The sequence below is a fragment of the Mirounga leonina genome, unplaced genomic scaffold, assembly GCF_011800145.1.
Source record: "Mirounga leonina isolate KUSES-001 unplaced genomic scaffold, KU_Mleo_1.0 Mir_169, whole genome shotgun sequence".
Classification (NCBI taxonomy): Eukaryota; Metazoa; Chordata; class Mammalia; order Carnivora; family Phocidae; genus Mirounga; species Mirounga leonina.
The window spans coordinates 18886691-18900496 of record NW_023270431.1 but is presented as its reverse complement, the minus strand read 5'-3'; the positions used below and the strand labels follow the sequence as shown (position 1 = coordinate 18900496).

General features: G+C 38.5%; 1 protein-coding gene across 1 annotated transcript in view; it reads left to right on the top strand.

The window, feature by feature from the left end:
• Positions 1-1218: 1218 nt before the first annotated feature.
• Positions 1219-13806, top strand: part of GABRR3 (gamma-aminobutyric acid type A receptor subunit rho3) — a 43736-nt gene continuing 31148 nt past the window's right edge. Inside the window, 2 exon segments of the mRNA XM_035015318.1 lie at positions 1219-1343; positions 7563-7675. Of these exon segments, the coding sequence (XP_034871209.1) occupies positions 1219-1343; positions 7563-7675 (238 nt within the window).

Sequence of the window (13806 nt, the reverse complement as noted above, 5' to 3'; positions counted from 1 at the left end):
TGTTATTTATGAATGTGTACATGTAATAGTTAACTGTATATGATGATAAACACTAGAGGATAAGGGAAGAGGTAAGAATTTATTACATCATTCTGTATATTTGTGATATTTTATATTAAGCATATATTTTAAAGAGGAAAGACATGGCTAAGAAGCATACAAGAAGGTTTTAATACATTGGCTAAGAGAAGATGTAACCTAAGTAAAAATAAATTAATGTGCTAAAGCAATAACATAGGATACAAGGTGTCAAGGAGATAAATCAATTCCAGGAAATTTAAGAATTTCCTTCAACTCTATTTCTGAGAAAATGGTATTCTTCTTAAGTCCTGGTAAACAGGTCAGCTGTTGCTATATTGCTCACCTTGTGATATTCCAGTTGGAGAAATTTAATTTCACTGACATGCTCATTCATTAGAATATTGCATACATAAAGGAAATGTTTCCAGGGAGTAGAAATATTCCTATTTCTACTCTATGGGTGCAGAGAACTTTTAGGAATGTGTGTGGTCATAATTTAACAGTCACAGTGTATACCTTACCACTGCTCGAGGCTAATTTATTTATTTATCAGGCTGCTTACCATATTATATCTTAAATTGAAACTTCTGCTTTCAGTGGAATACACCATCATCTTAAAATATGACTATGGCAATCTGTATGCATTTAGGGAGAGAAGGATTAATTTCTGGTTAAAAAGGAGCCAAGAGAAAAAGAAAAGGTCTTCAAATGTATAATTAAAATTAAATTAATCATCTTTGTTCTTTTTAAGCATATTATTTTGCTGGATCATTAAATATATTCAAATGATACTGTATTGGATTAAGGGGATTTAATGCCTAACCTCTCTTCTTTGTCTGTCTAGGACTGCAGCTGAGAGTTTATTGAGTAGGGGATCAAGCATCCCACTAAGAACCTTCCCTGGAAAGAGGAACTAAAGGATGGAAACTGAAAATGAAAAAATCTGCTTTGTTTTCCCTAAACGGCTGATGAGTCAGACAGATGTTTGCCTGTAAGTGATGTGAATTTATTTAATCTACTAAAACAAAAGACACCGCATTGAAGGCAATGCCTCTCCCTTTTCCTTGATACCTTTCCTTGGCATTCCATTTCCTTTACTTGGCACTCTATTTACTTTTAAAGAGACGCATGAAGATGAAGAAGCACTATGATCACAGTACTGTTTGCATCCATCTACATTCCTTTCTTTTGGAAGAGATGATCCTGGCTTCCCTGTTGGTCTTCTTCACCTGCATCTGGATCGTACTGACGCCAGATGCTTCTGCTGCTTTTGAAATTAAGAAGTCCCACCAGCAGCGCTCCTCTTCAATGAAAGGAACCCAGTAAGATAGTCAGAGTATAGTATCTGCTGTCATTGTCCTCCCTCACCAACTGCCACAGACCTAGGGGCAAACCGAGAAACAAATCTCTAATGGTATCACATATTTGTGGGTGACTGCCTCTAGAGATAGCATTCACCCATCAAAATAAATCACCTCTGGGTAGCATCAGGAAGAGTAGAATCTTGGGTCTCTGGCAATTGTATGCTTATTTTTGGAGAAAACAAGGGCTTGGGTAGGGATCTTCTTTCAGGGAATGTATTTCTTCAATGAATAATGCCTTTATTACTGATAATGATACATGTTGAAAGTTTCCCCAAATTTTTTTGAGTAGAAATTGGTCTAAGCAACAACTTCTAATGTCAAGGACTTCGAGAGTAGATAGTTCCGTATACCGATAATATAGTAATGAAAAGCATTAAAGCCATTTGTTGCCTTTCAAGGTGAGTTTCCATACCTTTGAAATATTATCCTGAATGTCAATACATCATTGTTATTATCTTATCATGAATAATTGAAAGCATGTGCCCACGTGCTAGCGAAAGCACGCAAGCTTAGGAGAGTGTTCATCCTGCTTTACCTGGGACTCCATGGGTTTTAGCACTAAGTGTCCCAGGCAAACAGGAATGGTCAGTCACCCTACCACAAAAGTGACCTCTTGTCTTGGGGAAAGTCTCTCCTTTTCACCAAACACAAGATTTTCAAAACTACCCAGGAGGGGAAATTGGGGAATGAAGGTGAGTTATGTCACCCAGCCAACATTGGCAATCAAAGAGGTGACAGATGTTTCAGCCAGATTGCCCTCACATCTTGAATATTTATGAGGCACTCCCAATAAGATCAGGAAAATGAACATAAAATTTTAAATAAATCCTTGTGAAGCCTCAGGTTTAATGACCAGAAACAAAAGAGGTGGGGGGGGGGGCGGTGGGAGGAAAAATTTATTGGACTCCTAATTTCTGCTCTGCTCTTAAAAATCCAGGGCCACCTCCCACACTCTTTTTCCATGCTTCTGTTCCCACATCCAGATCTGAGATAATATGAAGTTTTGTCCAGTTTAGCCACTTTCTGAGTCTTCCTCAAAGCAGTTAGGCAAGCAATATTAGGGGAACATGAGGTTACACCATCAGACTGAGGGAAAGGGAGATTGTCATAGGAGCTAACCCATCACTATCAATGGCAGAGTTGCTGCAGAAAAATCTACTACGTGTGTTTTTTAGGTGTTATTTAAGGGGCAAGAGGAAAACATCAGTTCTTTGTGGTGAGGTGCGAATTTTTTTTCTTATGTTGGAGGTCTTGTTGTTAGACCCTATTTAAATGAAGAAGGAACCTCAGGGTGTCTGCTACATGGGGCCAAGCATGTCTGTTTTCCCTTCTCCATATCCTAAGTGAGGTACCCCTTTCAGCAATAAGCTAGTATGTGAGTCATTGAAATTTCTATTTGTGTCTTTTGTTCTTCAAAGAAAAATCCTCTAGGGCACGAGGGACTGAGTAAACCATCAACCCTGGTTCAAAAGTACCACTTAGAATGAAAGCTCGTCATTTTCCCTGAGTGAACCAGATAATCCAGCCAGCCAATTTCTGAGCTGTCACTCACCAGTCTCTCATGCAGATTTGAAGGCAAAAATTTTGACAAAAACACAGAAATTACTATATTAGGGTAGTTTCTAGAGTAAGGAGCCCAGGATTCTTCAGAACTCAGTATGTGAATAAATACTGTGAGGTTCTTTGCCCTACACCCAATCTGATTATCAGTAACTAAATAAGTAATGAATTAGTTAATTAATAATCCATTCTTCTATAACACAAGAGAACTAATAGAATGAACATGGAAGAAAGGCATGATCTTTCTTTAAAAACTGTGAAGTGGATGGATTTACATAACCTGGCGTTCATGTGCATTATTTTGAGCCGGTTTTCATACAATCAGCCCCTTAAATGCTTTGTTATTAATTATTTTCTTTCAGAATATAATCTTACGCTTTACCCCAAGATTCCTCTTTTTAGGGGCGCCTGGGTGGCTCAGATGGTTAAGCATCTGCCTTCAGCTCAGGGCATGATCTCAGGGTCCTAGGATTGAGCCCCATATCAGGCTCCTGGCTCAGCGAGGAGTTTGCTTCTCCCTCTCCCTCAGCCTCTCTCCCCTGCTCATATTCCCTCTCTCTCTATCTCTCTCTCTCTGTGTCACATGGATAAAAAAAAAAAAAAGATTCCCCTTTTTATCCAAATATTGTTAAAATCATTTATCTAAAGATACCCTTTGTTTCTTAAAAGCAAAACAGGAGGAGAAGGAGAATTGGCAAATAAAGTAAATTTTGGCAGGTGAAAAATGTCCCTGTTTTGCCTAGGGAAGAGATTTGGCTCCCTGGTGATGCAAAGAAGATTAGGCATATAAACTCATTGAATATTTATTCATTCTTCCAACAGTTGTATTGAGTGCCCTTTATATGCCAAGTGACGGGGTCAAGGATTAAGGATGTTAGAGGAAAAATACACTGTCTCTGGCCTCAAGAATAGTGAGTATGGAGTCTGCCTAAATCAGCTTGCAAGAGCCAAGTGTTCACAATTTCAGGAAATCTATTTGCTAGCTGTTGAAAATAAACATCATTAAAAATTAAATTATACATATAATTTATAAACATACAATTAAATTATTTCTTAAAAAGGTAATACATACTTGAAACTCACCACTCCCTTATTCCTTTACTATATTTTACGATTATCTCATTCTTCAGGCTATTTACGTCTATCCTATCTGTCAGGTAGAAATCCCATCTATTACATTAAATCATGTTAAATTATGTTATGTTATATCATATTTCGTTATATTTTACAGCACTACACTATGGACTGTGCACATCTCTGTCACGTCAGTACCTTGCAATCAGCCACACGGGAGTATTTACATTGTGGAAATCAGCAAACACCACAAATAGGGCTGGTTTTTTTTTTTTTTCCTGGAGAACAACATGCTAAACATTTACCAGCACATCCGTGAACCTAACGTAAAAGCCAGGAGGGTCCTAGGGATGGCAAGTCCAAGTGCTCCTGCAAGTGAGACAGAAGGCCGTGCAGAGGTTGTGCCAATTACAGACGGGGTGCTCCTCAGGACGCTGTAGCTGGTCGGGTCCAGCCTTCTCTTGTTGTAAGAAAACTTGAGCCTGGTGTTGCTAGATTCTTTGATCTTTGTAGAAGACGCAGGAAAGTAAGATTTTCATGTGAAATTTTCCAATTTAATATAACATACGGACTATGCAAAAAAAATACGGGCAGACCAGTTCCTAATCTGGTCCAATTTTCTCATCTCATAGGTGAGGAAACTGAGGCCTCATCACTGAGCTCATGATCAGATAGAGACCCAGGTAAGACATAGGAACTGTCATGTCTCAAGCGGGGCCTTCCCTCTGGGTGGCTCTTCCACAGAAATATTCATCTCTATGGGGTTTTTTTCTTTATAAGAGATGGGCTGTTGACTAAAGTCAGGTGTGTCTTCCCAGGACTGGGGAGTTCAGGAGCAGGTCAGTCAAAGCCCCAGAGTTGCTCTATAGAAGGCACCATGTCCTCCCTAAGAGCAAAAGCATCAGGGACCTAGATATAAACACTGGATCCAGAAGTATGAAGGTTGTCTTAGTGATCAAAAATCGCATCACCTAATTTTCCTACTTTATTGCATTCTTGGATTTGCATCTTTGTAGCCCATTTTTGCTTCATTTAGTATTTTTCTAAAGGAACATAATAAATCTATACAAAGTTTTTTAAATGTTGCTTACGCATTATTTGAAACTACTGGGCTTCTGTGTGTACTGGTTCATAATAGAGCTCCAATGAGAAAAAAAGTCCATGTTAAGCAGCAGACATGCTTCTAAAATGACAAGGAGAATGGAATGATAAGGTAGAGAGCCATGCCTGGACCCTTCTTTGGAAAAGATCCAAGATGGCAAGTCCAACTTGTTCTAGATAATTTATAAAGCATTTCTTATACAAATTCAATAATAGAATTTTACATGGAAACAATACAAAGAATCTCAACTATGCTCTCCCTTTTCCAAGTTCTAATCCTTATTCATATAGTTCCATGATTTTTCATGTTTAAAATTATAGTATAGAAACTATTTTGTATTTTCTTAACCATTTTCTATGTTGTTTCACAGATATTATAATGGTTGGTAATTTTAATCACTCCATATTATTACTTTGCATTAAAGGACCAATTATTATTGAACATTTATTTTCAAATTTGCACTGTGGTGAATCACAGCAGTAAATATTTTTATGCATGTAATTTTCCCTGTACCAATAAAAATTATAATATTACTGGAAATGAATTATAAGTCAAAGCATATGAATTATCTTCATAGCTCTTGAAATTGATTCTAAAAGGGTTTTGCCAGTATTTGTGCTGTCACCTACAAAGTATAAATGTTCCCATTTTGTCATACCTTTTTAACATGGTTGGCTGCTGAGATTTTGTGTTCGGGGCTCACTCAATCGGTATAAAATGGTATTGGTCTTAACTGGTATCTCGCTGTTAACTCTCTAGATTAAATGTTTTTTATTTTTATTTTTTAAAGGTTTATTTATTTAATAGAGAGAGAGTGGGTGCGCTCACATGCACAGGGGAGGGGCACGAAGAGAGGGAGAGAGAGAATCCAAGCAGACTACCCCATGAGACCAGAGCCTGACACAGGACCCTGAGGTCATTACCTGAGCTGAAATCAAAAGTCGGTTGAGTCACCCAGACGCCCCTAGATTAAATATTTTTTTTAAATATGCTTGTTAATTATATTTTTCCTTGGCTCAATAGTCTATTCATGTCAGCCTACTTGTTTTCAACTAGTTTCATCCTAGTAAACTAATCAAATATATAGACCCTTGGGAAAGCAGTTTTGTGAAGTAACCTGCTGAGTGTTAGTGACTCAATTAAAATGAGTTTCTGTCATTCCATTTATTTAACCCCAGTGCATCAGAATGACTTAGATGTATTTACTTTTCCTCATCTGGTTCTAGTACTTTTTAATTCTTTGCCTAATATGTCCTCCTCAAAGACTCCCTTAATCTCCCTGAAACCACTCAAAATCCAGTCTTTTCTTCCCCACTTTCTTAGTCACAAAATTATAGTAGAGTTTCTGATACCAAAAAGAGGGGGAGCAAAGACAAAGATTGAGAGTGCTCATGTAAGACTCTTCCATGAACTGAGATTTCTTTGCTCTATTCCATCAGGACTCAGTCTTTTAGAAGATCCTCTCCTCAGACAGAAATTATCCAAAAGCTTTCTTTCAGTAGCTACTAAAAATTAAGTTACTTTTTCTAGAAGAGAGGAAGAGGGCAGAAGACACAAAGTGGTTTAAAATGATATATATATTGAATTAGACCAGAAAGCTCTGAACTAAACCTGATGCTCCACTATATATCAACCCCCTTATTAGGCATATTTGCTTCTCTTTGCCCACAAAGTGTAACAAACATTGTTTGAGAAATAGTAGGTGTAAGTCTTGGTAATAGTTATCACTTTTCGCTTTGGGTTAGAATCTTCTCCTTCCTGGATGAAACAAAGGAAACCTATTTCCATGCTCCCCCTCTTTTTGGATTCCTCTGCATTCCCATTGCCATCCCTCAGGTTCTAGAACTTACTACAGACATTCTGCTCTAATCTCAACTTGCACCCATACTTTCTGCTCATTTTGTCTTTGTAAAACACTATTTTCATCAGTTTACCATTTTGCAGTGTTTTTTTGTTTTTGCTTTTGTTTTACTGTCTTAGTGCAGAAGGAGTTTTCCTTCGGTGACCCCAAGAATCACTTAAGTAACATGTTTAATGCAGATTCCTAGGCTCTGTTTCCTCAGGTTCTGGTTTAGGTGATCTGGGGGTGGAGTGCGTGGATCTAAGGTGGTGGTGACAAGGTTTTCCTGGTCTAAAAACCATATTCTGAGAAATCACCTGCCAGAGTATCACATCCAGATTTGGTTTATCATCCAAGTTGCTCCAAATTTTGGGTTACCTTACCTGCCTTACCTTACCTATAATAAGTGTATTATATTACACTTATATAATAAAGAGTAAATGTTGGCAAATCTTTAGCTATGTGTAGTATAAACTGAGTAAATGAGCTTTTATGTATATATTTCAAAGGATACCAAGTTGAACACAGAAGGCTAACCTAAATCAAAATACCCAAAAGCATGCATATCTCAAAATTATTTTTCCCCACTTTGGAGGGATAGCAAACAAGAAGCCAGAAGGAGGAAAGATGACAGTACCAAAGCATGGCTCCTGCAATACGAGCAACTTCTCCAAATAGAGGACCATGACTTTGCAATGAGACCTGGATTTGGAGGTGAGTATTATCTTTACAAAACTCTTATGTCACAATCTCTTGCACTGTCAAAATGAAGTTGAAAATCTGAAGCAATTAAGACCAAAACACAAGTGAAGACCATCAATTAAAAAAAAAAAAACTTTTACAATGATATTCTCTTGAATGAGAACAATTGATAAATTTTAAATTGATCAAAAAAGATAAATATCTTTAGTAAATATCCACATTATTTACTAATTACAAATAGTGTGTGCTCAATAAATAGTGAATGTATATCATGCCTATATGGCAACTACTTATTCTTTCAACTAAAACCTGTAAATTGGATTCTGTGATGATATTCATAAAATCTTATTGAATAAGTTTATAAGCTGGAGTGCCTGGCTTTGGTGAAAGGACTAACACACCAAATGCCATGGCTCTCCCTATGAAACATCTCTGTTCAGGTTTCTCGTTTTATTACTTCAGGCACCTTCCGGAATGTTGGAGTGCCAGGCACTCGGCTGAGCCTGTTAATGCACTAGCTTATTCCACCCTCCCCGTGCCTCGTAAGTAGGCACTATCATGATCCCTAGTATTCCAGTGTGGAAACTGGGGTGTAGAGAGGTTAGGAGATTTGCTCAAAGCCAGGAAAAAAGCAATACGCGGTGGAACCGAGATGCAAGGGCAGGTAAGCAGGACCGCAGGAGGCCATGTAAGGACATACTTGGACCAAAGTCTTTCCTGCCCCCAGATTGTTTAAGGTGCGTCCAGTTGCATCCCTGAGGGAACCAAGTTTTCCAGAGACGCACAGGATGTGGTGGAATCAAGCAGTTAATCTGAACTCGCCGCCTTACTGCTAAATCCATCCTGAGGCTTCTGTCATTGACCTAAGTCTCCACTCCCACCATTCCTGAGCTAACAACTTTCCAGACTACTAGAGGTGTGGCTATAGCAGGAGCCCTCAGCTGTAGAACAGATGCAGCTTTTTCATAAACAACTCATACTTTAAGTTTTCGGAGCGGGCTGGGGGAAACTTGACACTGGCTCTATTGTGGTTATGACCAAGGGAAGCACAACAGGCAATGTAGGTACCTCAGAGGACTCACTTGTTAGCAGGTAAAATAAAAACAGCAGGTCAGGTAGTTGGGATGTTGAGGGGTTTTTGTTGTTTTTTAACTTCGTGGAATCCATTGGGCTGCAATTCTAAGGGTCTGGCTTTGATTTTATTAGATTCGTGACTAAAACATTAACAAGCATCAAAGTCACCTGGGGGATTCTTAACAACAGATTGCTGAGCCCCACCCCCACACCCAGGTTTCAAATCCCTAGATATGGGTGGGGCCAAAAATTTGCATTTCTTTCTCTTTTAAAAATTTTTTAAATTAACATATAATGTATTATTGTTTCAGGAGAACAATTTGCGTTTCTAATCAATCCCTGGGTGATGCTGATACAGCTAGTCTGAGAATCACATTTGATAATTGCTGAATTAGATTATCAGCATCAGATTAAATCTCGGGGCGTTTCATTTTTGGTTTTTCCAGAGCATTTCTCACACTTACTGAAGTTAATTTAAGATTTTTAGAAGCCTCGAAATTAATCAGGTTTAAAGATGTGTTCGTGTTTTACTTCCGGGACTACCTCTTTGTCTTGTTTTCTTCACATCACTGCTCCTCAGATGTGTCTTCCTTACTGGAATTCTCCCAAAGATGCCTGAACCCTAAACTACAATTCCCAGCAGACCGTTTCTTTCCCCTCCAACCAGAGTTTGCCCACAGTATGGATAATATACTCTACAGCTATCACGCAATTATTCTGTACGTTGGTCTCTAGGATTCTGTAAAAAGTTTCTAAAGTCTCCCCTACCAACGTTTAGTTGGAGAAAATGTTACGTAGACTTGCCCTGCCATGGGCCTTTTTAGGCACTAGAGGGAGCCAGTCGCACAGGAATGGCTTGGACCTGGCCTTTCCCGAACAGCAATTAGAAGCTCAAAATGATGTATGCACTTCAACACCAATACAAAAAGCTGCCCTAATTCCTGTCAGTTTAGGTTCTTCAATTAAATGAATTCCTATCTTGGAGGAAAGGGTTTCTATGGGTCTATTTTAGACCACTGAAAGCCAGAAAGACTGAGAGAAAAATGGCTGTCCTTGAATTTGGACACAAGCATTCTCTCTAGAAAGGCATTATCGCTCAAAGTGATTCAAGGACTGGCGGCAGAATCACCTGGGAGTTAGTTAAAAATGCAGACGCTCAGGCCCCACACTCAGGCTTTCTGAATCAAAATCTGCATTTTAATAAGATCCCCAGGTGATTTGAATACACTTTACAATTTGAGAAACACTGCTGCAGATGACTGAGGGAGGACCCTCTGCTCTTACCTTAAAACACTTAAATCTTCATTCTCCCTCCCCTTTATCATCCTGGTCCCCCAGAAAAACATAAAATTGACCTTAAATTTCCACTTCCTTTGATCTGTTGGAGATACATGTTAAGATTTTATTTTGAGTAGGAACGCTTTTTTAAAAAGCAATTATTTTTCCTGAGGCTATATTGTGGGGTTATTAAAAATGCAATTGAAATGGGCTACTTAGTGGCAGGTGGCAAATCATCCCACGGTGAAGAAATTTTTCTGACAATCATGGACCGGGGCTAAATGGTGTCCAAATGTCTTATGTGTTCAGTCATCTCAGGCAGAAAAATCCATAAATTCAGGCAGAAGTGTCAGCCTGGTAACTCCGTGAAAAACAGTCCTTAACCTTCTCTTGTCTTGGTCAGAACAGCTTCTTCTACCAGTGACCCATTTCTGTTCTCTCAAGGCTGCCTTCCTGGGGGAATCAGGCTGCAGGATAGACAAGACAGGCTTTAATTTATCGTCTCCTTCTTTATACTTGTTCATAACATAAACACACGCACATACTTCTTTCCTCTTGTGCTAAATGTAACTTCAGCACTTCCTCTGCCTTAATGTGTTTTCCTAATTAGCTTTAACATTAAAACCAGCTGCTACTGCAGTGTTTTTTACTTTTATAAAGCATTAGAAGATTAATTGACTCATTATGTGGAAACAGGAGGATATAAATTTAGGGGAGCTTTTTGTTTAACTTGGGTTATAAATTGCAGCTCATTTTCTTTATGTTTTTCCTACCCTTTACATCTCTCATCACTGAGGGCTTTTTTGTTTCAGTCTTAGAGATGATGATTTGTTTCTTTAAAGTGAAATCAATTTAGCATCTAGATACTGGCTACTGAGTCAAGACAAAAGCTAACGTGAAAGCTGCCCGTATAATCTATGTTTGTCAAGCAAGAGGACTAGCCTGGGAGCTGGAGGGAACTGGCTGTATTCCTGCATTAACTAGCCTTGGGTTTCAGGCAAGCTCGCTGACATCTCCGAGGGAGTTATGTCATATGTCAAGTGGAGGTAACATCGGTTCTACCTACCTACCTAACAAACAGCTGTAATGATAATAGGAGATAATATATTGTATGATGTATTTTAAGTGTACTATACACATAAGATATATGACTGTTATTTAACAATCCTTATCCCAGCATACATAAAAATAGACTGATGGTCTATCTTTACGTATATAAAAACGACTACAGACGTGTTTGCTACTACCTAGGTATTGATCCTGGGAAATCAATGCATAATGATAACGGTTAATATTTATTTATTTTTACTATATTCCAAATGCTTTATATATGGAATTAATGCAAATATTTGTGAAATTGTTATTATTTGTGTTGTTATATATGTTACTGATCCAATAGATGCTGGACAGGTTGGTCAGTAAGACGTTTGAATGGGGTTAGGTAAAGGACTTGACACTCATTCTTTCATTTAGTCTCACAGCAAGGCTATTAGGTAAGTACCACAGATTTATTTCCCCTATTTCACAGATAAGCAAACTGAGATTTAGAGGAATTAAGGGATTTATGGAAGTTTTGGCTTTAATTCGAGATTAATAGCTAGAAATTCCATGATTTTTAATCCATCTGCTTTATTACTATCTTCTCTCTTCTGAGACTCAGCTCCTTATCTATAAAAAGAATGATATTTGGAACTATATCCATCTCCAAAATTCTGTAATTTTGCACCTTGCCTTTACATGGCCCTCCCCCTCCACACTGTCCTTGAGAATGTATAGATTCCTAGACCCTGGAGTAAGGTACACTTGGGCATGGAGTTCAAAGGAGCCAAAAATGAGGTCAGATGGCATCTGAGGGCAAACATTTTTCTTCAAAATGGAAGAGCTCATCCCCCCAAGAATAGAATTGAAAGGAAGAAAAAAGAAATTGAGAATGTTTCCAGGAGTCCATTCCTAATGGACAAGCCATGTTTTTACCCCACTCTTTAACCCATACCAGTCTTCTAACCATCCTGAGGGTCTAGTTCTTTCCAGTGGTAGCATGAGTATCTCCTTGTGTGGTGGCTTTATATGACCGCCCCAGCTTGCAGAAATAGTCATTAACAACTGGGATCTGCTTACAAGTCACAAAATTCTACATGCAAATTGTTCTCAGGTTTTGTCATAAAATAGGTGCTCTGTGAGAAGCACTGTATCATTTTCTCGTCAGGAGTGGGCTGATTAAATGTTTGAGTGCAAGATTGGGAATAGTAACTTGCATTGCTAGGAGCAGGTTTGCATTTTTGCTGAATTGCAATAGCAATAACATTTATTTAGTGCCATTTATTGAACACCAATTAAGTTTACTAACTGTGTATTATTTCTAGTCCTCAAATAAGTCTCCAAGGTGAGTACTGCTACTAGGACTTTATAGGTGAGGAAACTAAGCTTAGAAATGTTACTTACCGTGGATCACAGATGAGTGGTAGAGCTGGGTTCAAACTCTAGTCTGTGACTCTAACACCAGAATTTTAACTAGGACATTTCTGCTACCTCTCCAAGACCTCGCCAGGCCTTTCAATCCCTTGGACTATTGGAATTAATGGGAATATTTACTCATCCTGAATCGATCCTGAAAGGCCATGAATTTTTATTGTGATATCTCAACTAACTAAAGAAAAAAAAGTAAACAAAACAAAAGCATCAGCGCTGAACCCAGTATATAGTAGAGTAATCCTGAAGAGTTCCCAAGTTAAGGCATAACCATAACTATCGTTAAACAATTTTTAAATAGAATTGTCATCATTAATGTATAGAAAGTAATTGATCCAATACTGCAGGAAGTCGTTGGTGGTTACGATGCAAGCAAAGTGTTCCTGAAACCCAGAGTGGGAAATGTTTTTGAGTGACAAGCCCAGGGCCTATTCAGCTGGAACCCCTGTAAGTAAGGAATGATACGAGGGTATGTTACGGAATATAAAAGGAAATCTGTCTTGGTAAAGTGAAGGTAACTTCAACCAATTAATGAGGGGAGTCCTAGATGGTGGACAGGGACTGGCGAGGCATATCTTGTTTTATAATGTGTTGTGCATTTATTTATTTTTTAAGATTTTATTTATTTGACACAGAGAGAGAGAGTGAGGGCTCACAAGCAGGGGGAGTGATAGGCAGAGGGAGAAGCAGACTCCCCGCTGAGCAAGGAGCCTAGGATCATGACCTGAGCCAAAGGCAGTTGCTTAAAGGATTGAGCCACCCAGGCGTCCCATGTGTTATGCATTTAAAACACAATAATTAGGCACTTTGTTGAATGATATGCACATGTACGTCACATGTCACAAATCCAGACATTAATTAGCCTCAAGGAGGAAGTTTTCCAGCCCAAACTTTCTCAATCGCAGAATCTTGACTAAAACAACCACCTGGGATCCACCTAGGCAAGATTTCTGTTTCTGCAAAAGTAGTTGAAAGCATTTTTTTTAAACTCAGAATTCTACAGAGACAAAAAATTTAATTGAGAATTGGTCACTATGAAAAGAAAGCATATGAAGACTACATGTATAAACATAAAAATTATTTTAACATATACATACATCAAATTCCATGCATGGTACTAAGTGAGGAAGTTGTTAACATCAGTTTACCCTCATACAGGAACTGGTGAAACCCTTTGTGAGGTGTAACAAGGAAATGTCTTGGTCTCAGTCTGGTCTAGGTTTTCTTATGGCGTTGTCATCCATGTTCTCCGGACCCATGAACCAGATTCATTGAGACCCAACGGCAAACAAATCTTAGCACTTGTCTGAATTTTCTCCAAT